At 41.8% G+C, this 25081-nt stretch overlaps 1 protein-coding gene across 1 annotated transcript in view; it reads left to right on the top strand.

Annotated features, from left to right (window-relative positions):
* nfatc3a (nuclear factor of activated T cells 3a) overlaps window positions 1-24881 on the top strand; it is a 163476-nt gene extending 138595 nt beyond the window's left edge. Inside the window, exon 11 of the mRNA XM_080729552.1 lies at window positions 24209-24881. Coding sequence (XP_080585678.1) covers window positions 24209-24288 — 80 coding nt within the window. The 3' untranslated portion in view covers window positions 24289-24881. The remainder of the gene's footprint in view (window positions 1-24208) is intronic.
* Window positions 24882-25081: the final 200 nt, after the last annotated feature.

Raw genomic sequence — 25081 nt, 5'->3', positions numbered from 1 at the left:
TCTACTATATCGATATGCAAAAGCATATATCGTACCGTTTGGCTTTGTATCGTATCGGTATCGTTTTACAATGCAGATAATCGGTATTGAATCGGTTTGCAGTGCAAATAATTGATTGTATGGAAACTAATTATTTGTGCCTTGTATTTAGCAATTTTAAGAGGGAAAATGAAAAAGAGGGGTTTAATTACCTTTCCATTCCATATAGCTACTCTTGGTCTATCGATAAATGTGTGTAATCTCTGTGTTCAGGTCAAGGTGAGTTTGTCCATTATGTGTTGAAACATGATGTCCATGTATTTGCTAGAGAATCACAGTGTTTACTTATTTATATCCATAATAATAGATTTTTCCCTTAAAAACATGCACTATTGACACGTTTCACACAGATTACATATCTTTGCTAAATAGTTACTGTATTGAATCATTGAATCAAATTGTATCGTATCGCCATGAATTACCCAATATCGTCCATGTATTGTATCGTCAACCATGCATTGTGATGCGTATCGTATCGCTGTTAAAATGTATTGTTACACCCCTAAAAACAAACCTTTATCTTGTGAGAAGCAGGAGAATGGTCCTCACATGTACTGTATAGTAATACAATTACACACACGCACGCGCACACAAACACACACACAAGCACACAGTGCCCCTTTTTTATTGACAGGGTCCTGTGACTTTAGTATTGGATGACGCGGTGGCAACAATAGCAGCGCTGATAACCCCCACTGTATCATATGGAAGGAGTGTGTAATCACAAACAAGCCGGAGCTTCTAGTGTGGAGATTAATTACATTACGCCGCTGTTTATCGTTGCTTCTCAGAACTTTGGAGAACAACACACACACACACACACACACACACACACACACACACACACACACACACACACACACAGTGGTGTATGTGTTGGTGCGGTAATTACATCTGAATTGTGTGTGTGTGTGTGTGTGTGTGTGTGTGTGTGTGTGTGTGTGTGTGTGTGTGTGCGTGTGCGTGTGTGTGTGTGTCTGTCTGTGCGCGCGTGCGTGTGTTATCCCTCTCTAATTAGGATACTCAGGGGGTCTTGTTGAGTTTAGGAGCTGACCTCTCTGCAGTGGTGGAAAAAGTACTCAAATGTTTTACTTAAGTAAAAGTATCAATACTGCGATGTAGAAATACTCTGTTACAAGTAAAAGTCAGGAATTAAAAATGTACTTGAGTAAAAGTACAATTGGCATCAAAATTACTACCAAAAGTAAAAGTACAAAATGTTGAGAATAGCAGATCTACAAGCTCACAGTGCGTCGCAGCCCAGGTATAAAATAGGGCTAAAGTCATTCATTTATGTTTTATAATATTAGAATGTATATATGCAAAGTAACTGGTAAAGTTTTCAAAAATATTTAGTGGAGTAAAAGTACAATATTTGGATCCGAGATGTAGTGGAATACGAGTAAAAGTACTGGAAATTGGAAATACTCAAGTAAAGTACAAATACCTAAAGATTTTACTTAAGTACAGTACTTAAGTAAATGTACTTAGTTACTTTACAACACTGCCTCTCTCTCTCTCTCTCTCTCTCTCTCTCTCTCTCTCTCTCTCTCTCTCTCTCTCTCTCTCTCTCTCTCTCTTATCATCATCATCCATAACCGTTGTCTCTCTATGTTGGAAAGCAGTGTTTCACTTATACGTTTGTGACTCAGAGAGGGTGCAAATGTAACCAGGTTACGAGTTCAAATGGAACTTGTAAGTCATGTCATCAACATGCATCTGTCCCATCTAGCGCCACCATCAGGCTGATTTTTGCAAAACACATTTTTGGACACTGCTCCTACAGATTTTTGCCCTAGAATCACGCAAAGCGGTACACACTATCTCTACAAACATGTCATCAACATGGATCTGTCCCATTTCCCATATGGCTACCATTGCCTTCTAAAGTTTGTGTATGCGATCTGACGGTCGCTTATCTCCCGATTAGGGAGTCTTACTGGTATTAATGACTAGAACGTTGTTATAACCAAACTGAATCTGCATGGTTTGATTGATTGATTGAATACTTAGTTAGACAGTAATGTAAACAGCACAGGATGCAGTCATACATTTAGGCTAAAAGGTCCTGGGACTTGTTGCATTGTGGTCCTACAGTATGGTCTGAGTGTGGATTCAATAGAACTAGCACAGAATCAAGTGGACAGGTGTGTACAGAAGACTAAAGGCCTATCAATGTCAAAGCAAAGACTCCCGCTATCCGTCTTCAAATCCTAAAAGAAAACGTTTCTGTCAAGACCAGGGGTGTCGCAACAAATTCTGGGCCCTGGGTACTTTAACTATTGAAAAATGGCAGATATACAAGCTCACAGCGCGGCACCGAGTGCCGTGCTATTTTTGAAAGATGGTGAAAATTTGTGCAAGCCTTTGAATATTTCAAGTCCTTCTAAGGTTTGTGTCAGTGGTGCTCAAACTTTTTCATGTGAAGGACCCACAAAATTATATGTATTAGGCCACAGACCCCCATCTCAAAATTGGAGTTACAGAAGCAAAATTGGAGTTACAAATGTTCTTTAAAAAATACACATATTCAAAGATTTGCACACATTTTCACGAGTTTTTAAAAATAGCAGATCTACAGAGTGCCGCGCTGTGAGCTTGTATGTCTTCTATTTTTCAATAGCTAAAGTATAAAATAATTAAGGCCCCCACCCCCACCTTTGGCCCTAGTAACTCAGTCCCACTTTTCCCCCCCTTGTGACGCCCCTGGTCAAGACAGGTAGGACTTTTCTTTTTTTCTTTTTTCTTTTTCAGCTTTAGCACTGAAACTTTGGCCGTGTGCTTCCTCATGTGGCATTGAGCGCCGGTGGCGTATTGAAATGATCGGGGGAAAAGCAAGGCAGGAGGTTAATGAACAGCCTGTCAGAGAGGTGCTATGGTGTGTGCTGGCAAGGGTCAGCCTAATTAACACCGTTGTCAATGAGTCATGTGTGAAAGTCTGACCGGGCCGCTGGAGTTCATCTGTAGTGTAATGGCTACTTATGCACACTCACACGCTAACACATGCTAACACATGCTAACCAACATGAAAGGGGGTATAAGTGATATGTTTCTCAAAAAAATAAAATACAATTAAAAGGTTAGAGCTCAATTTTCCTCTTTCTATAGAGTTTGTTGGTAACAGGGATTCTCCCTGTCTCTCTAGCTCTTTAGTAAACGGAAAATACATTTTCAGGTCAGATACCAATTTTATCCAAACTTTTTTTAACCAAAAGTTGCACCCGGCCAATGATTTGAGAGGCTAAAATATTTTAACATTTTCCTCCTGACCTGCCCAATGAGATGAGATTGGTTCAAATCTGGTTAAAAAAAAGAACATTTCCAACCCATTCCCATTTCTCACATACTTTGCCGACACAGTCTTTCTGTGTTCCTCTCGCTCTGTCTCTGTTTCACACACACACACACACACACACACAAACACACACACACACACACACACACACACACAAACACACACACACTCGCGCACGCACGCACGCACACGTGTACTGTGAAAAGTAGCTGTCTCCATCTCTAAGACAGCTCAAGTATGAAGCAGAAAGTGTGAGAAAAGTTTGTGAGTGACACGGTTCAGCGCAGGACTCGAAGCTAGCTCTCTCCCTCTCCCTCTCTCTCCCTCTCTCTCTCCCCCCTTGAGCCGGTGGCTATAAATAGTGAGGTTTTTCTTTCTGTGCCAGCCAGGCTCTGTAGGCCATGTTTTGAAGTAGCAGCGATTGCACAGATTCACCCAGTCCCAGCCATGAGTTTTTAGGAGGTCACGTGGTGCAAATCCTTAAATAGACCACCGGCTGCTACACAGACAGATGTGACAGACAGACAGATATTATCAGGTACAACATTATAAATGAGTGGTTCTCAATTTAGGGTCGGGGGACCCCCAGGGGTCCTCAAAGAGGTTCCAGGGGGTCCCCAGCAAAATGTGTTAATTTATACACTATACAGTAGCCAAATGACCTCCCCAACTGGGCTGCTCACAGGGAATTCCTGGGGACCACCGACTCCTGGTGCTCCAGAATGGATGCAAAAGTGGTCGCGCCTCCTAGTGGAGGACCCCCGCCACTGCAGCGCACCACCACCGGGGCCCCCTGCGGACTCCCGCGCTACCGGGAAAGAATTATGGGAAAATAGTCAAAAGTAGCCGATCATACATGTGACCTGACGGTCGCTTATCTCCCGATTAGGGAGTCTTACTGGTTCTGAAGTCTTGCGAGACGAGATTTAGAACGTGACTGAATCGTTTTACGGCAGAATCTCAACAATGATGTAACCCTGAAACACTATGTGGTTGCTATGCCAACAGCGTATGTCTGAAGGGGAGATATTAGCTGAAAGAATTGATTCAGGAGCGATAATAAGCAGATTTACATAAACTCCACCGCTCCCATTTTGAGATGTGGTCGGGCCTATAATGGCATTCCCAGAATAGAGTGAGCAGGTTGAATGTTGAATTTAGTAAATGTCTTCTTGAATCACCTTCACATTTGCGTGCGTGCGTGCGTGCGTGCGTGCGTGCGTGCGTGCGCACCATGAGAGACTACAAACGTCACTTTGGAGAAAACTGCTGTGGTTAGCTAGCAGATGGCCCTGTGACGTACACCAGAGCATACTGGAGAGCTGTGTGTGTGTGTGTGTGTGTGTGTGTGTGTGTGTGTGTGTGTGTGTGTGTGTGTGTGTGTGTGTGTGTGTGTGTCACTGTAGCATATTTTGTGTGTTAGCACGTCTCTGTATGCTTGAAGACCAACTGAGGTGTGTGTGTGTGTATGTGTGTGTGTGTGTGTGTGTGTGTGTGTGTGTGTGTGTGTGTGTGTGTGTGTGTGTGTGTGTGTGTGTGTGTGTGTGTGTGTGTGTGTGTGAGCGCACGTGCGTGTGATTGGGGAGGAGGTCATGTGAGGTGAGAAGACAGACCGACAGACAGATGGACAGACAAATTCAAGATCCAAACCCACCACAGGGTCGCTCAGTGAGACACACACACACACACACACACACACACACACACACACACCAGTGTTGTTTTTGACAGCAAATGTTGATTTAGTTTTAGTCATAGTCTTTTGAATAAAATTTAATTTAGTTTTAGTCATAATTTAGTCACCTGAAATTTTTTAGTTTTAGTCTAGTTTTAGTCGACTAAATATCATAAGATTTTAGGCGACTAAATCTACAGTTGATTTAGTCAACTAAAATGTATTTTAGCAGGCCTTGATGACATTGTAATGGCTGATTTTACACTTGGTTGCGTGCTGAAAATAGCAGATCTACAAGCTCACAGCGCGTCGCAGCGCGTTGTGAGCTGAGAGCAACCAAGCATAAAATGACTTTCTTCTCCACTAGTCCCTCCCTAACGTTTTAGTCTAGTTTATTTTGTTGTCAAAATATTTAGTCTTAGTTTTAGTCATCACAGCTTACTTTTTATTTTGTTTTTATTTCGTTTTCGTCAGTGATAAAAAACGCAGTCGACAAACATTTTTCGTCATAATTTTTGTCGACGAAATCAACACTGACACACACACACACACACACACACACACACACACACTTGGCATATCAGACTAAAGAAAGTTGTTTACATAGAAATAGACAGATTATTTTTGTTTGATAATCGCAGGTTGGTCATGTGTTATGGGTTAAAGCTGCAGAACAACAAAAAACAACACATCTAAAGATAAAATAATAAGTAATAATGACTTTGTATACACCAATGTCTTCTCACACACACACCATTGTATACACCAATGGCATTATTTTCCCGTAGTAGCTACTGTACTTTAACTTTATGAACAATGAACAAAGGGTTATTTTAAGAAATATGTATAGTGAGATAGAGGAAAGACATAGTGTTCCGTCATGGAACCGTAATGTAATCAACTCTATTACTCTTTCACGTTAACATGGACTGTAGAAGGCATCAAGAAATGAATAGACATGGCAATATTGTCGATAGCTTTATAAAACATATTACTATCAATAAGTTCATATTATAAGTCCCTACAACATAAAAAATAATGCACTACCAGTGATGTTACTAGGTTTTCAATGTAATGGGTCCCGGGACCCACAGGTGGTCATTCAAATGGGTCCCAGGAAAGTTTTATGAGTCCTCAATACAATGTTTTCGAGCGCTGTGAGCTTGTAGATCGGCTATTTTCAAAATGTTTGCCTATTTCTTATATTTATTTTACAATTTGGCTAATGTTTGAACTGTTTTGAACTACTAAAACTACTAAAACATGTGCCCCTAATGAATTCGGGCGCGCAAAATGGCGTCGGACGTCGGTGGAATCAAAACATTGACGTTTCTATCGCCTGTTTAAGACTTTCTACGTGGATTTTATTTGTGTTAAGTAGGATGCTTTCACCCATGAACAATGGTGGTGTATGTGGAATTTTAAAATGTTTTTCTTTTACCGCATCCCGGTAAATTATTTTAACATGGACTCCAATGGAGGCGCATCCCCGGGACCCCAGGACCATGACATGAATGAGTCCCTGGGTGACTTGAATGAGTTTTTGATGCGGGATGCGCACGTAATGACATCACTGCACTACATCGTCTCTGTGGGGAGGAAACTTTTATTTTAATTTTTCAGTATTCAAATTCAAAAACAGCAAAAGTAGCAGTCAGATCGACAAGCTCAAAAGGCGTCGCTTCGCGCCGCGTTTCGAGCTTGCAGATCTACGTACTAGTTTTGATGCTTTTGTGTGACGCTATTAGGATGATCACAACAACATACTGTATGTACAGTATGTTGTGTTCAGCTCTCTTCTTGAGCACAGAGGAGAGGAGACCAGTTGGAACTGGTCACTGCTTGTAAAAAACATTCCAAAACATCTGCAACATTCTACAACCGGCCTGTAACTGGAACGGTGTCTACTAAAACTATGACAAAGAATGTTTGTCGACTACCTTTTTTCAATGACAAAAACAATCCTACTGTGTCACAAAAGTAGCAACAACAGTTTATTGGCCTAACCCATTTTGCTATTTGTTATTTTTAAGTGAAAGTGCTGTATCTGCAGGTTTTATAAATATATATAACCTTTGCACACATAGATTAAACAAATATTTTTAGGCAAGATACATCTTAATCTAAAATCTTGCACACAACGTTTCAGTCATATAGACCTTCCTCAGGCATGAAAGGTCTATACAACCAAAACGTTGCATTATTAAAGATGGGGTGCCATGATCTTTTTCTCCCTAAAATGTTTTATTTCTTTGATTGATCTTTTGATGATTTTGATTATGATTATACTAGGCGGAAGATTTTTTTTCCAAAAAAGTGTACAGAAAGACATGGTGGGTGAATGGTAAAAGGGGAGGGGATGAGTTTATGATGTGATTAAATCTGTGTTTTTCGATCTGGCCTTTTTGACTCAGAGGCTTTCAGCTTTCAGGAAGAAACCAAAAATACTCTGGGAAGGCAAATTTGCACGTTATCCACCTATTTCCGCGAGAATTTACTGTAACATTATTTGCGGGACACTTCCGGTTAACAGCAGACATACAAGCTCACGTCGCGTTGCAGATGCAACCGTTGTGAGCTTGTAGATCACTCTCGGCTGCGGTGCCGGAAGCTGCCTGCACATTCTACGCAATGCACGATGGGATGTTGGAAAGTTGTGGATAACCCCACCCGGTGATCTATTAGAGTAATGTTAACTCCGTAGGCACATACAAAACAGAAAAAGTACAAAACTATGGCACCACCTCTTTAAACGTATTCACATTCTGTGCAAAATGATAATTACAGTTTACAGTTTAGGCATTTAGCAGACACTTTTAATCCAAAGCGATTTACAATAAGCAGGTAATACACATCACTATACTAAGCAAGATAATATGTCAGTACATTAACAACAATATAACAAATGCATAGGAATATCAATCTAGGAAAAAAAACAATAACATAGGCAGACCACGCACCTAATCAGTAAAAAAAACCTCTAAAACCTAGACAAAATGCTATCTAGCTTCATGTATGGTCATTGACGGAAGGGGAGTGTTACAGTAGTGCTATGGGTTTAGGTGGAGTCTGAAGAGGTGCCAAAGTGCGACAGGGAGTTTATTCCAGTTTGGGGGCCAGGAGAGCAAATTGTCCAGGACGAGTGGATTTTTGTCCAGGGGTTTTTAGCGAGGGTTCTGTCAGCATCCCTGTGTTGGCTGATCTGAGTGAACGGGTGGGTTTGTTGGCGTTGTCCTCAATAATGTCTTTCTGAAATTTTTCATGCCCGCCCTGGGCTATGTCGTATTTTTTACGACATGCCTAAAATAGGGAGTAATGTTGTTGAAATAAAAAGCGGTTTAGAAAGATGCAGTGTTAGTTGTGTGGTTGAGTTGTCCTGCAGGGAGCCAGGCTGCTGTGTGTTGAACTAATTAATCAGCTGATGACAGGACCTCTGTTTACCCTGTCTGTGTCACTACACATACTGTATCTGACTCTGTGTCTGACTCTGTGTGTGTGTGTGTGTGTGTGTGTGTGTGTGTGTGTGTGTGTGTGTGTGTGTGTGTGTGTGTGTGCGCCTGCCTGTGTGTGCGTTTGTGCGTGTGTGTGTGTGTGTGAGTGAGAAAGCATCCATGTGTGCTCTCCTGTCCGTGCACACGGCTGCCTCACACCATGGTCATGGCAATGTGGCTGTGACCTGCTGCTCACACACTCCATGATGCACGCACACACACGCACGCACTCAGAGGCACACACATGCATACACCAACACACAGACAAATTGAAACAGTCTTCTATCTGTCTCTCTGTCGATCTTAACGTGTGTGTGTGTGTGTGTGTGTGTGTGTGTGTGTGTGTGTGTGTGTGTGTGTGTGTGTGTGTGTGTGTGACACACATGCACGCACACGCCACGCACACACACAAGAGCGCCCGTGTGTGTGTGTGTGACTGTATGTGTGCGTGTGTGTGCGTGCGTGCGTGCGACGTGCGTGTGTCTGTCTGTGTCTCTGTACGGGCGCTCTTGTGTGTGTGCGTGGTGTGTTCGTGCATGTGTGTCTTATGGCATTAAAACAGTTTAAAACCCACATCGTAAACCCAACACACACACCTAAGACATGTCACCATGCTTTGCTCCATAAGCAACAACAACACACAACATGTCTACTCATCGTGTGTGTGCGTACACATACATACCTACGCCCCGCCTATATATACAGCACCTATATATATACAACACAAGCACCCACACACACCCATGTCTAAATTTAAAGCACAAGCTAATCAGGGTCTGTTTCTGAGGCCTCTGAAAGTAGCACAGCTGTCACTGGCCTCCATATCAATCTGTACAAACTATTTAGGAATATAGCTCAGCACACCGGGCCTGCCTCATAGCAGTGTAGGGCTGCAGATAGCCATTATTATTATCTTAGACATTATTCTGTCTTTTGAATAATCAAATAACCAAGAAGTATGTTTTGTAATATATATAGATAGGCCTTATACCGTATATGCCTTTTTAGATATATCAAGGAATACATTTACCATTTAAGACTTTTTTTTCTACGTTGACGCACAATGGTGTTGAGTGAGTGAGTGAGTGAGTAAGTAACGCCTTAATGTCTATAGCTGTTTTGACATCACATTGTTGACATTGTGACTTCACATTGTTGTGACATCACCTCATCAAAGATCAAACCCTGGATATCCATACAACGACTGGATCATCACCTAGATCTCCATATATGGAGCTGACCTCTACATCTGATTCCCAGATGATGCCCTGTTGGGATCAGGTCAGTAGTATAGGCAGCACCTGCGAATAACTTGTAGCTGCTATCATTTTAGAGTAGACCATAGGATATACAGTACAACCTGTGAATGAGGGCTAAGACCATGGTAACAAACAGCACTGAAGAACTGCTGCCAAAGGTCCATCAGTGAATAGAACCATATCGTCACTGTCGGGAAGAAACCTCGTATGTCCAAGTTTCAAATTTGTATGTTTGTATGTATGTTTCACCAGGATCCTGGATGGCTTGACTCTAGGCTTAAAATAATTGATATAAATATTTTTGTAAAAGTTTATGTGAAAAATGTATGGCAGAATTTTTTTGTGGCATTTTTTAGTGGCACCAGTGAACCTGCTATGCCCTGTACAGCTAGTATACATTGAATAGACTTAGTCTTCAGGTTTTCTTCAGAATAGGTAGCCTACTTTAGTACGCTGATTTAATTCATGTAGAAATACTATAATTTAAAAATGTGTTGCACGTTGGAATGCCCACCAGGCGTCCACTAGTTTCCCTCCACGGCTAGGTCTATGTGTTTATGGTCATATTATTGACCACTCATTATTGTATGTCCATGGCGGAAATAACATTTTGACCAGAATGTCCATCACTTTGCATGGTGATGACCCCTGCTCTTTCCTCTAAAACACTAAACGGCGCTACAGTATTAGTTTAGTGTTGCCAAAGTATTCATTGAAATTAATATATTCAGATTTAAATCACTTTTGTACAGCCAAGTCTATGCCCCAGTCAAGTTGAGATGCCCTTAAATAAATTATTCAGGGGCATGCATATTTGCTCACCCATGTATTCATAACGGTACTCCTGTAGTGCGTGTGCGTGCGTGCGTGCGTGCGTGCGTGCGTACGTGCGTGTGTGCGTGTGCGTGCGTGAGTGAATGACCGGTGCCAGACTAGGGCCGCATGCTGCCTCTACTCAGGCATGGCAGATTAACGACACAGAACCCCTCATTGAACAGCAGGAAAAATAACACCACTTAGGAAAAACCCAGTCCTCCTCCGACCAAAAGCTGCCACTCATTAAAGACCGTGGCAAACATACAGCCCCCAAAACCCACCCCCGCCGACAAACATGTGGAAACGGGCTCTGTGCGTCCTCTTTCCGTACGGTTTACATCTTTAGAGAGTGTAATGCCGAGGCCTTGACGGCAGCCCAAGGCCTGATGCCGGAGCGTTGTGTTCTGTCGCTCTCTCTCTGTCCAGACATTGAGGCGGGACCAGGGGAAAGCCTGGAAGTCCCTCTGCGCTGAAGAGAGCTGCATGTTGACTCTGGTTCAGTGAAAGGGAAAGACAGGACTAGTATTTAGGCCTGCAATAGAATTATTTAATGCTTTAACTATTGAAAAATAGCAGATATACAAGCTTGTATATCTTGTAGCTTGTATATCTGCTATTTTTGAGAAATCGCTGTAACACATACATTTGTAACTCAAATAGTTGCTTCTGGGGGGTCCCTGGAACAAAATATTTTGAGATGGGGGTTGGTGGCCAAATACATATAATTTTGGGGGTCCTTGACATGAAAAGGTCTGAGCACCACTAACATGGAAACATAGATTTTTTCCCAAAATTTAGAAGACACTTATAGAATCGTGTCAAAAATATTCAAAGACTTGCACAAATTTTCACGGTCTTTCAAAAATAGCAGATCTACAAGCTCGCAGTGCGGCACTTTTTTCCCTTTTTTCCTCACCAATTTAGCCCTTATTCCAATGAATTCCTCCCCACACACATTGCTGTGTTGCCGATCTACAAGCTCACAACGCGTCGCGATGCGTTGTGAGCTTGTAGATCGGCTATTTCCACTATCAATGTTATTTTTTTTAGTAGAAAGTTGTCAAATATGTCAGTAATTTCTTTGTATATTTAGGTTATGTGTCATATCTGCCATGTGCAACTTCAAAGCCTAAAACCCAAACAGAAATGTAATTATCAACGACAAAAACACAATTAAATCGTTAATCGCAATTATTTGAGTGACAATTAATCGTCATGTAAAATGTCATATCGTGACAGCCCTACCAACACTCCCTGCTGACAGGAGCCGACCATTATTACCTTCCCCGCCTGGCTTTCCTCCCCCGAACACGAGCCAATTGTGTTGGCATAGACGCCCGACAAAGCCGGATGCACCACAGTGGACTCAAATCCACAAACTCTGTGGTGGTGGGCAGGGACTTTACCACTGCGGCACCCGAGCGCAGTGGTAAAGAGCTTACCCGCTTTTTAATGTGAAATGTGTATGTCGCTGTCTATACTGTACAACGCCTCCAGGCAGTGAACTGTGCTGTTAAAATGCCTGAGATTCTAACGCGGGGGTCTCCTTGCGTGGGAAGGCACAAGCCAAACATCAACCACTAGCCTAAGAGGGAATCCCCTCTTGGTTGGGGGGACATATTAGGCTTATGGTCTTCAGGCAGTGGCTCTGAGTCACTCTGCTACACTGTGTTAACGAACCATCGTTCAAACCGGTTCTCGCCGCGTGTCCCCGTCCTGATTCGTGTTTTGACGAAGCCTCAGAAGTTTTGCTGAATGTCAGCATGACTGAAAACCTTCACTAGTAACATGTTGTTATGGCACGCAAGTGAAGGCTTTACCAAGGGCAAAATGGTTTCATTACGTATTCATTAAATGGTGTCTAGAGCTTATTGGATGTTGATTTGTGTGTGTGTCTGAATGTCCTTGCACCTGGTTGTTGTTTTTTTACTTCAAGCTGTTACTGAGTCACCCTTCCCTTTAAGCAACCCGCACCGCGCTTTGTCATATTATCGGAACCATGCTGAAAACTGCCTTTTAAAGCCAAGGAAAAACTGTGTTGTTTTGCTGCTGTCCTGTCAGGGCTAAACTATCATTTATTTTCAGAAAACCAGTGGTGGAAAAAGTACTCACGTTCTTTACTTAAGTAAAACTATCAATACTGCAATGTAGAAATACTCTGTTACAAGTAAAAGTCTGGAATTCAAAATGCACTTGAGTAAAAGTACGAAAGTATTGGCATCAAAATATACTTAACCCTGCAAGGCCCAGCGTTGCTTTTTGGCAACGTTTTTTAAATCATTTTTTAAAAGATGTTATAATTAGTTTTCCTGTTCTTTTTTCACATTAACATCACCATTAAATCCTATTGTTTAGTATTACGATGCCATTGGCCACGATATTTGCATATAAATACCCCCCACAGAGAATGACATTCACACCTCCCAGAGAAGTTGAAATTCCAGCATCTGGACGAACAACATCTCACTTTTTAACTGAAGCTATTCCTCACTAAAACATAAGTAACATGCCTGTAATATTGTTTTTCGTGATCATTAGAATGTCTAGAACATGTATATGTTATTATTGTGAAAAATATCCCCAAAATGCAAATTAGAGCATGATTTATGATTTATGGCTATAAAACCTTACAAAAACATTATACATTTTTTAACATTACATTTTCCTGTGATCAGGACTCCTACAACACCATCTGATTTTTTTTTTTTTTTTTTTGGGGCCAGTAGAAATTAATTTGTGCCTTGCAGGGTTAAAGTACCAAAAGTAAAAGTACAAAATGTTTGAAAATAGCAGATCTAGAAGCTCACAGCGTGCTGCATCGCGATGCGTTGTGAGCTTGTAGATCGGCTATTTTCAAATAGCCAAGGTATAAAATAGGGCTCAAGTGGATTAATGTATGTTTCAAAATATTATCATTTATATCTGCAAAGTAATTAGTAATTATTGTAAGTTTTCAAATTATTGTAGTGGAGTAAAAGTACAATATTTGGATCCGCGATGTAGTGGAGTAGAAGTAAAAGTAGTGGAAATACTCAAGTAAAGTACAAATACCTCAAAATTGTACTTAAGTACAGTACTTAAGTAAATCTACTTAGTTACTTTACACCTCTGCAGAAAACTGGTCAGATGTGCCTTTTTTTGTTCTTTCCTTTTTTGGGGGAAATAGCCTCTGTGCAAACACTCAAATAATATAAGTGAACAAATGGGATGGCACCAGTGTTAATTGTGAAAGCATGAGTGTGATGGTAGTTTTATAATACAGGTGAAAAGGACCAGACAACATGAAGCTCAGACACAGTTGAAAATAGACTGGAAATAGATCTACAAGCTCATGCACTGTGAGCTTGTAGAGTGGCTATGTCCTTGCGCGGGGCGGTGCAACATTTGCAGCACTTTCAGTGTCTTTAGCGGAGCTCCCCGGGTGGCCATGCGGCGGTTTAATGTTTTCCTCACTAACAGCGGGTCCTGTGGTCATCTGGTGAGATCTGTGGCCCGCATCAAAGGCTGCGCCGTCTCTTGAATCACTTATAATCACAAATGGGAAATCCAGCGATGATTCACAGAGATGAGTGACTCTGTGAAGCAGACTATCTGCCTTCCTCACTCGCTCACTCCTCCAGTCAAAACTTTAAAGAAAATAGCAAGGAACAGAGAGAATGCAGGACTGATAAAAGGTTGAGTTAGATTTAAAAAGAGAAAAACCCTCTCAACTCAGCAAGCTTGGAACATTCCAGTAGACTGTTTCCATACACTGGACGGTGTGTGTGTGTGTGTGTGTGTGTGTGTGTGTTTGTGTCCAGTGAAGCACATTGCTCAAACAGATCACACCAGCCAGTGAACGCCTCATATTTTGTGCCGTACCCAGGGCCTTGTGAAGACGTGCGGTGCGTCATTGACACGGCCATGCCAAGTGGAAACTGCATGTGTTTGACATCAGCCCAAATCTGATTCTTGTCTTGACTTTATTTTTCTCTTGCCTCGATCACTTTCCACTTGTGGCGCGTACTTGTCATCCACTGGATCGGACAATCAGTCAGCCACCATATTTTTGGTGTTTTTCTTTGTACCGAGGTCAGGGAAACTTTCTTGAACGTGTCATCGAGGGTTATGATAATCAGCCGTTTTCCATTCCGACAGTAGACATGTTTACGGTGCTCCTCGTCCATCTGTCCATCTCTACACTTCTGTTTCGCATTACGGGAAGCTTTTCAACTTGTCTCTTTTTTAATGCGTCCCTCGCATAATCGAGACGTGACGCTAACGATTCGCAGTAGGCCTTGGATCTGGTCGCTCGGAGCAAATTCTGGGAAATTAAAAGAGCGAGAGCCAGGAGTCACATTAATTCACTCATCATGTGCAGATTTGACAGCATTCGTGCCTCATCAGTCAAAATGAGATGAGGTGGAGCAGCTCCTCTCTCATTAGTGTGACATTATTTTGACCGTTGGCGTTTGACTGGGGTGTTTTCATTTAGGGCTAACTGGCCTTGATATCTGCCTCTACCTCAGCTAGAGAGAGATTAATGTGACTTTCCCCCTCTCATTGCTCATTTGATTATGAGTAATCTTTACTGTCATGCATTACTAATGGACCTTTACCAGGGAATTATACCTATTGTTCCTACTAGTGGTGGAAAGTAACTAAGTGCATTTACTTGTGTGTCCATTTTTCCATTACTTCTACTCATATACATATTAGAGTCAAGTATTGTAACATTTAATCCACTACAATTGAGTACCTTTTTTAATATAGATATGTTTTGATTTACCAGACTGTAAACCACAAACTTTTCATTTTTAATCTGTTAAATTGTTAAGGCACTCCCCGCTCATTTTGTTCAATTGTCGGTTTTAATGTTATCTGCTCCCTTTGTCAGCTGATTCCTGAATATTGCTTGTACGAACTTTTACTGTTGTTCCACAAACTGTTTTTCCACTTTCCATAAGTATGTCTTATAATTCCTTATATATAAAAATGTATATATATATATATATATATATATATATATATATATATATATATATATATATATATATATATATATATATATATAGTTAAGTAAAAAATCTAATTCAACAAAATGAGGGGGGAGTGCATTAAGAATTTAACAGATTAAAAACTTCTAGTTTGTGGTTTACAGTCTGGTAAATCAAAAAATATATCTATATTCAAAGTTTTTAAATATGGACTTAGACTGTTACAGCCCTGTTACAGATGTTGTCCAAAAATCATGCAGATCGGTACACAGTATCTCTGTAGCCATTAAACGAAACGGGTATTTCTTACATTGATGCTCCTACATATTATCATGCAAGCACCAGTTAAAGTTACTTTCCATCCCTCATATACTGTGTGCACAGTGCACACCCCATAACCCACACACTGCACATCATTTCGGAGCTCGTATCTTTGAACGGGTAAGGGCTAGTACAGTATATTCACAGGAAAGTGTCAAACAAAAATAAAGTTTCAATTTAGCATACCGGTAGTTTCCTTCCAAGAACATAAACAAGCACTATGTTGAGTATGTATGTAGTATATATGATCATATTGTTATCATAAGGTAATGAAAAAGGTTTTCAGACCCAAAAGCAGAATCTTGTGAATATACAGTCCTTGCTAAAGTCTGGTTAATGCTTCGGCGACACACTGTCGTGAGACGCTTCGAAACAGAAATAATGTACTGTATTTTCCAACTGGAAAAAAAGGTTTATTTTCCCCAATTGAAAATACATGATTTCTGGTAAGCGACACAGCATAAATCAGACTTCAGCATGTCGTGACATTTCACTTTATTGCCTAGTCCGACACAACTAGGGAGACCCCCACTCCTGCTGAACTATAAATGGGCGATCTACAAGCTCAAAGCACGTTGTGATGCGCCACGGCGTGAGCATTGTAGATCAGCTATTTTCGGCGAGTGACACATACAGTAGACACAGACTTGAGACCACGCTACTACAAGCAGGCAAACGCTGAATCATCAGTTGTGTCTCGGAGCAGTTACCAGTAAACGTGAGAAACCGGTATCGACAAACGAAACTGGTCTGAGGCGAGCTGTCGACTCAACCGGCTCTTTCACTTCTGGATGTCTGATTGTTTTCAGTTTAGTCTTGAATGAAACTACGTATGCCATGTAAATCTGTTATGATTCACTGGCCTGACTGGTGGTTTATTATTGTGTGTTAATTCGCTCTTTGAACTGAGCAGAGCCAAATAAACCCTAGGCTATTATTATAGTTTTATCTGATTCCAATTGTTTATCACTTAACTTATCGTAAATCAGTCTGCACATAATTATCCCAGACAGCTCAGATTTTCTTGTACTTACTACAGTGATTAGTGTGATTTGTTATAAGTTGATAATGAACGATGCAAGAGGATTCGATCAACGGTCTTGAGTGAAACAACAGATGATGTGTATCTAAGAACTATCGTAACCTAGATCTTATTTTGTGGATATTTGGGCACAAGCTCTGCTTGCGTGCGGGCTTGTGTGTGTGCGTGCGCACGTGTATTATTCGGAGCAAATAACCCTTGGGGTTATCTGCCGTATGTGTTTGTCTATTTGTGAGTCAGTCTGTCGGGAGAATCGCATGGAAAATCACTGCAAAAATAAACAAGCCTTTTAGTTAATTAATTTATTTATTTGTGAATATCCTAAAATATTCCTATCTAAATGTATATCTAAAACACAGAGTGCAGCTGCAACATCCAGGGTGAATCTCTCCAGTGATTGTCATCCTCACGAAGGCCTCTATGTGAAGACCGCAAAGCCTTGGTTATACTTAGCTGCGTGCCGGTGTGTGTCGTGCTCAGTAAATAGCAGATCCACAGGCTCACAATGCATCACGAATGTGACGCGTTGTGAGCTTGTATATCTGCCATTTAAGGCAAGTAACGCCGGCACGCAACCAAGTATAAATCAGGCTTAAGAAGGGATTTAAAAAAGAATCTTCCTCATGGTTACACTCGATTAGGGTTGTGACAGCTAAACTGCTAATTTATCTGTTTAAATCACTTGCAATTTCATCCTCCCTCCTAGTTTGGATGAAATTGGTATCATGGACATTTTATTTTCTGTTTACTAAAGAGCTAAAGAGACAGGTTCCTACAAAGCCAAAGTGCAGCAACTACGTTTTTGGACACACCGACGAAGGTCATACTAGCCTTCGTGATTTTGGGGAATAAACGATTATCTCAAGAACAGATGTACAAACAGTGTAATATCACTTAGATGCCGTCATCTCGTTTGGCCGACCAGTTGAACCACTTTTAAACCAATTTTGAAGTAAAACATGTTTTCGTAGTTACTGCACTTAACTTCTTTTTAACCCCAAATTAAATAAATATGACTTACAGCGCGTTTTAAGGTGGCTGCGACCTCATTCTGACAGGACTTAATGATCTGCCACAGGTTCAACGCTGGCTCATGCACAGATCTGGAGCGGAAAAGACGACGCGATTTGATGTTCTTTTCAGATGTCTGCCGCCCACTCAGTGTTGGCCTGCAGCACCTCACACCTCACTGCTCACATCAGCAGCAACACAGGGTACAAATGGAACCAAATGGACCCGTAAGGGTCCCTAGATTCCATTTGTACCAGTAGTGTTGATTTCATCGACTAAAACTATGACGAAAAATGTTTGTCGACTTAGATTTAGTAGTCGCCTAAAATCTTAAGATATTTAGTCGACTAAAATTAGACTAAAACTAAAACTAAAACTCTAAATTATGACTAAAACTAAATGACATTTTATTCAAAAGACTGACTAAAACTAAATCAAAATTTGCTGTCAAAAACAACACTGATTTGTACCCTCTAAGAGTTATGGATAAATTAACACTGAGGATTTTACTGTACAGGTATATGATATCCTTTATTTTTTTTTGGGAAGGTCGTGTGTCAAGGTCACACTTAATCGGTACTGTGTGTGACTGTCCAATCGCCTACACTTTTAGGTGCTTTAATTTGACTTTCCATTACTTGGTAACTTTATACTTGTATTCGACTACATCTACAATACTGCCTTCACTACGCTAGTATATTATGCTTCGATATTGTGCTGTAACAAGGAGGTGTGTGTGTGTGTGTGTGTGTGTGTGTGTGTGTGTGTGTGTGTGTGTGTGTCAGAGGAAGAGTCCTCCCACGCTAACAGGATGATGTGAGTGATGGTGGCTCTGGGTGTCACATCACACACACACACACACACACACACACACACACATGCGCGCGCGCGCAGTCGCGCACACACACACCGTGCACGCCGCCATGGAGAGAAACTTTCACTGCTAGAAGAACACCTCACCTAACAGTGAACTGGAGGTGATGCCTGTTGAATGCACTTAAATATGACATTATTATTATTTGCTTAAGTGCTGTGAGTGATATTTTGGGGTTAGTAAAAATGTGTTTTGTTAAATCACTATGTTCTAATGGTAATGGTTGTTATGGAGCGTTTGTTCCTTAACAGGGATCTCCCCGTCTCTCCAGTTCTATAGTAAACACGGATATATTTTCAGGGAAGTTACACATTTTGATCCAATCCGGAAATAGTATGTATTTATCAGATGTGATTTTATAGCAGTGGTTCTCAAACTTGGAAATCTGAAGGTCTCCTCCTTGACTTTGACAGTGTACAAACCAAATTGACCGGTTTAGCGTCCATTTGGTTCCATGTGTACACTCACTGTCAAAGTTACAGATGTGCAAGGGTCAATTTAGACCCCCATATAGGAACCCAGAGAGTCCCTGAAATCCACTTTGAGAACCACTGTTTTATAGTAATCCAGTTTAAAATTTCTCTGCTCATTTATTTGTTTCACTTTTCACAATTGCACTTGTTTATTCTGTGTTCACTACAAGTTCCCCCTCCTGACTGGATAAAACTTTGTTTCCTGAAACTTCTCAAATCATTTTTTTTGTTTCTAAACACCTGCAGAGACGATGAGGCCCCTGTTACTGATCAAACATTCAATAGCAATGTAGAGGTGAAACAGCACCTTTTAATGTTCCCTAATTATTTGGACAGTTAACTACCTAATCCTATCCTAATCCTATTTTAATATTTCTAAACTCTAACGCTAAAATAGCCAATCCACAAGCTCATAACGCATTGTAATACTACGTGCTTTGAGATTCTAGATCTGCTATTTTCACAGTTTTGGACAATTGCTGTAAAAGATTTTTAAAAATAAATAAAATAAATCCCCTGTCATGGCATGCCCAAAATATGGGCACCAAGTTGAAAGTGGTTAAATATGTAACTCTTTGAAATCTTGTTTTAATGGATGTTGGCAAAGACCACAGAGGAATTGTGTTTTGTTTACTTTTGTTTAATTTCAGGATGCAATAAGTTAATTCACTGGGGATGTTTTCTTTCTCATTTTAAGAGGGGTTGTTTTCATTGCGGATTGATTTATACATCCTAGCAATGTGAGTATAGATCATGTTTTAATCACACTGGTCTTTCATATCATTTTAATGAATACTTATGCAACATCTCTCCACATCAAACTCCCCTATGAGGACCTTTCAACACTGAAAGGCCTTTCATTCGGCAGGGAGTTTTTCACTGGCGGAAGAAGCACTCAAATGTTTTACATGAGTAAAAGTACAAAAGTATTGGCATCAAAACATACGAAAAGCTGATGCCATATCGCAATGCCATATGACAGGGTTCCCCAATTCGTTTTCCCCAAGGGCCGAATCATGTCTAGGGTACCAAGCCGAGGGCCACAGCATTGGAGGGGACGACGGTGGCGTTCCCGCTACTCCAGCGACAGTTCAGATATCGTCGTTGTCGGGTGAAAATCTTGTATGTCCAAAACCGTTCGTTTTGCATTTATCATTTTAAAAATGATTTAAACTAGTGAAAACCGCCGATCTACAAGCACACAACGCCTCGCACCGCGAAGCGTTGTGTACTTGTAGATCTGCTGTTTTCACTACTTTTGTGAGACAGCCTTGAATGATGAAGCAGGGCTTTACTTTGCGAAAGAACGTACAAATTTGGAGATACGATGTTTCCACCTGACAACGACGATATACTAGTGTTGTTGCTGCTCTTATACCACCATTATTACTGGGGTTGGTGGGGGCCTGACAGTAGCCCCCCGCGGGCTGCAAATGGCCCGCGGGCCGCCTATTGGGGAACCCTGCCATATGAGCTTGTAGATGTGCTATTTTTAAATAGATACAAAGTATTAACTAACTAAATTGTTACTTAAGAACTATAGTTGAATAAATGTACTTAGTTACTCTCCACCACTGGAGATAGCGTATTGAACCATCTTGTTCATCAGATATTGACTTGGAGTATGGAGTGAATCTGTAGCCTGGGGAATGTGTGATGATGGCAAAACACAGCTGCACAAGTGTTCAGCGTAGGCTGGTTTAGAAGTGACGTGGCAGCAGTGGCTCAGGAGGTGGAGCGGACGCTTGGGAATCGGAAGGTTCCCAGTTGGATCTCCCTGGATTAGTGTCAAAGTGTCCCTGAGCAAAAAAACAGAGGCCTTTAACTGCTCCCGATGAGCAGTTTGGTTGGTGTCCTGCATGGCTTCCTCCGCTGTCGGTGGTATGTGAACCAGATTGTGAATGTAATGCCCATTGTAATAGATGCTACTGTATATAAACGGCACCATTTCGTTGTTGCCGGGTGGAAACCTTGCATGTTCAAAACCGTTCATATTGTATTTATCATTTAAAAAAATATTTTAAGATAGTGAAAATATAGTCTGGGTGCCAGCCTGCTCTCCGTTCCGTTCCGCGATTTGTTTTTGTCACAGTCTGGGAAGCCTCCTATCTCCAAGGGGAGGTGGGACATAGAACACGGCAGGAAACCATCCGTGGCTTCTTATTGGTCTGTGGTGCGGGGCGGGACAAATACACCAGTGTGTATTGGCTGGCTGATGACGTAGCTACCCTAACCCTACTCTGATTCATTGGAACAACGTCCAATCAGCAACAACGTCACCTACGACACAACTGGCGTTCAGAAATAAGAGTCAACTGAATAATTTCCAGGCTGTGATGAGGAGAGACAAGACAAATCGCGGAACGGCGCGAGCAGGCTGGCACCCAGGATAGTTAAGATAGACGATCTACAAGTTTAGAATGCATAGAATCCACGGGAGCACAACTGAAAAGTAACCGTTTTGGACATACAAGGTTTCCACGATATAAATACATACATAGTACCATTAGGTACCGTGGGGAGCATGACATTGGAAGTTGATGTAATATTATGGCTGTATTTCTTTACTGGCTCCCCACCGTGTGGAGCTGTGAGTCATAGTGGGCCTGGTGGTGTCTCCCAGACAATCAGCCCTCTGTGTTGCTGGGTCGGACGTGGACGTGAGCACCCAGCCGCCTTATTTATTTAAAATCGAGGCTGCTAACAGACGCTGGCAGAGTAATTACTCCCTCACTGTGAGCACCAATGGCTTCTCCCTCCAATGGATTAATGTTACACTCTCTCACATACCACCAATAACAGACCCCAGGAAATGTACTGCCTTAAAGGAGTAGTTCACCCCCAAAATGACTTTTTGAAGCGGTGAAAGCCGCTTCCAAGGTGTGGCTTTGTCTGTCCCGTACATGTCCTCCCCATCTGATTGGTCAATTTTGTCTGTCCTGTACATGTCCCATGCATGCTTGACCAATTGAGGAGTGGTCAAGCTTCACATTCCAATTTGGCCCTCCAGACAAAATCATTCATTCATTCAGAATTCATAAGAATATAGAACTAAAGCACATACTGTAGTAAGTATAGATCTAGAACACAGAATATATAGATCTAGAACACAGATTTCATAGCTCTAGAACACATAGAATAAGAATTCACCGCTTCACTTCGAACCGAGGTTTGATTTTTTTCTATTGATTACTCACGCCATGCAGACTTGAGTTCAATAATATTTTTAGTTTTTTGTAGCATTCCTAAGACAAAAAATGTATTACAATAAATGTACCCCCATTGATTCCAGATTGAACTCAAGTCTCCATGGCGTGAGTAATCAATAGAAAAAAAGTCATTTTGGGGGTGAACTACTCCTTTAAAGCTCGAATCGGTGGGCAATCAAGTAAATAAGTACATTTAAGTACTGTAGTATTCTTAGCTACTAGTTAGTTACTTTGCGGATTTTGATCATAATAATTATGGTAATCAAATTATGCATCAAAATACAAGGTTTTGACTAACAAAGGGTTTTTACGTTGCGGTACTGCTACTTTTACTTGAGTCAGTACTTCCCTTCCACCACTGGCTCTAATGAAGTCATGGATAGCTTGATTGGTTGGCGATCCATAGAGGATTGGGTTCAACAGGAGTCAAATGGTAAAAAAAAAAAAAAGAAGTAGTAATAATAATAATTCCCCCGGACACAAAGGTCAGGACTTACGCACGCAGCCAAACTAAATGGTTTCTCCCTTCTGGTGTGTCCATGGTGAATAAGCAGATGTCACGTCAAAACGGTGGCTTTGTGACCTTTGCCAGTCTTGGTCTCCTTTGAGTTGTTTTCCACCCAGAGAACCATGGCAGTTTGAGCCTTCTGCCCAGAGAGTGATACAACACCGCCCTCTGCTGGCTGGCAGGGAATATGGATTTCATAATGTTCCTCCACAACCACTGGTGACATTCGAGCAAACCTCAACCTGCTGTACTTTATGATGAATTGTGATAGCCGATCTACAATGTGAATCATGTTTTTTTTTTTTTTTTACGTGAAGAATTCACCTAATGACATGCCCAAAATAGGGATGCCAGGTCGAAAGTGGTTAGAGAATACAGGTCTAACCAGACTGCACCCTGTCGAGGTGCCAACTTACGCTTTGTGCACTCATAGCCAAATATGGCTGGTAATTCACGTCACTTTCCGAAGGTGATGACAAGTGCAACCTTATAATTGGGGTCGCACTTGTCCTTTGCCGTTTTATGGCCACATACATAACCACATACCCACAGACACTCAGACAGCTATCATCACCCTACTTGCGGGCCCTATTCACACTGAAGAAAAAGCTTTCATCTGTAAACAGTTAGTCGGTTAGATGAACTGAAAATCCACTAGCGTATTCACAGCAGAGCGTGCCATGAGGTGTACTCACCACTGGCATCACCACTGGCATCACCACTGGCATCACCACTGGCGACACCAATGACATCACCAATAACATCACCACTGGCATCACCAGGAAGGCTGGTCCGTCATTGGCTGTTAATGATGACATTGCCAGAAATGATGGTCCCTGATTGGGCTACGGTCTTCAACAAGGGGGTATACATACATACATACGTACGTATGTATGTTCAGGTCACACTTGTTGGTGGTGACGTCACCGAGAACGCTCCTCATTTGTACTGTCAGCCCTAAATGGAAACGGATGGTACGGAACACAGTACTTGCACGCTCTGCTGGCGCAAGTAATAAATAAGAGCGTGGCTTCCATGTGCAATAGACCTTTTTTCCTGTCAGCCATATTGGCATACATAGTGTGGGAAAAGGCCTATTTGTAGCTGTGTCTTAAGGATGCTTTACTGGAATATCAGACGAAGATGTTTAAAAAAATAAAAAACATGTTTAAAAAAACCATCTTTTTATTCTAATGGTTTTTGTTTGTTTCTTTGACAGTGAATGAGATCATCGGCAGAGACATGTCCCAGTCGCCCGGCTCGCACGTCCCCCAGGCCGCCGCACACAGCCAGTCGTAGCCCCGCCCCTGCAGCCAGGCTGGGGGACCCCCCCCCCCCCCCCAGGCCCTCACAACCCCACCTCCTCCTGGTCCTTCTCCGCTCTTCACCTGATCCTGCTCCGGACCGGACCGGTCCGGACCGGGACAGGACCAGACACCACGCTGAGGGACAACAGGACGGCAAGAAGACGGTGCGGACTGAGAATGAACTCTGCCATCTGCCAGAACTACCGGATACACAGACCGAAAGACCGACAGACAGACAGACAGACAGACACTCCTCCTTGTGAAGCCCGACTTCATTCAAGAGCTAACATCCACGTTACAATACTAAGCACTAAGCAGTCACTCTGTGGGGGGAAAAAAAGCTATCAGTTGAATAGAATGCATCCACAGCATTGGTTCTCAAAGTGGGGTCCGGGGACTGCCTAGCGCAGTGTTTCTCAACCTTTTTTTCTGCATGGGCACACTTTTCATGTCCCAAGAATCCATGGGCACACCGACATAATACGGGGGTGTAAATATCGTCACTGTCGGGAAGAAACCTTGTATCTCCAAGTTTCAAATTTGTACGTTTCTTCGCATAGTAAAGCCCTGCTTCATCATACAAGGCTGTCGCACAACAGTAGTGAAAACAGCAGATCTACAAGCACACAACGCCTCGCACCGCGAGGCGTTGTGTGCTTGTAGATCGGCTGTTTTCACTAGTTTAAATCATTTTTAAAATGATAAATACAATACTGGCTTTCAAGCAGTTTAAAGGGGCACACTTGACCCTTCTCAGGGGCACACCAAAGGTCCCCAGGCACAGT

The sequence above is a fragment of the Nannobrachium achirus genome (genome assembly GCF_963921795.1).
Source record: "Nannobrachium achirus genome assembly, chromosome: 7".
Taxonomy (NCBI): domain Eukaryota; kingdom Metazoa; phylum Chordata; class Actinopteri; order Myctophiformes; family Myctophidae; genus Nannobrachium; species Nannobrachium achirus.
The sequence above is the reverse complement of the archived record's forward strand: the minus strand, read 5'-3'. Positions and strand labels throughout refer to the sequence as shown.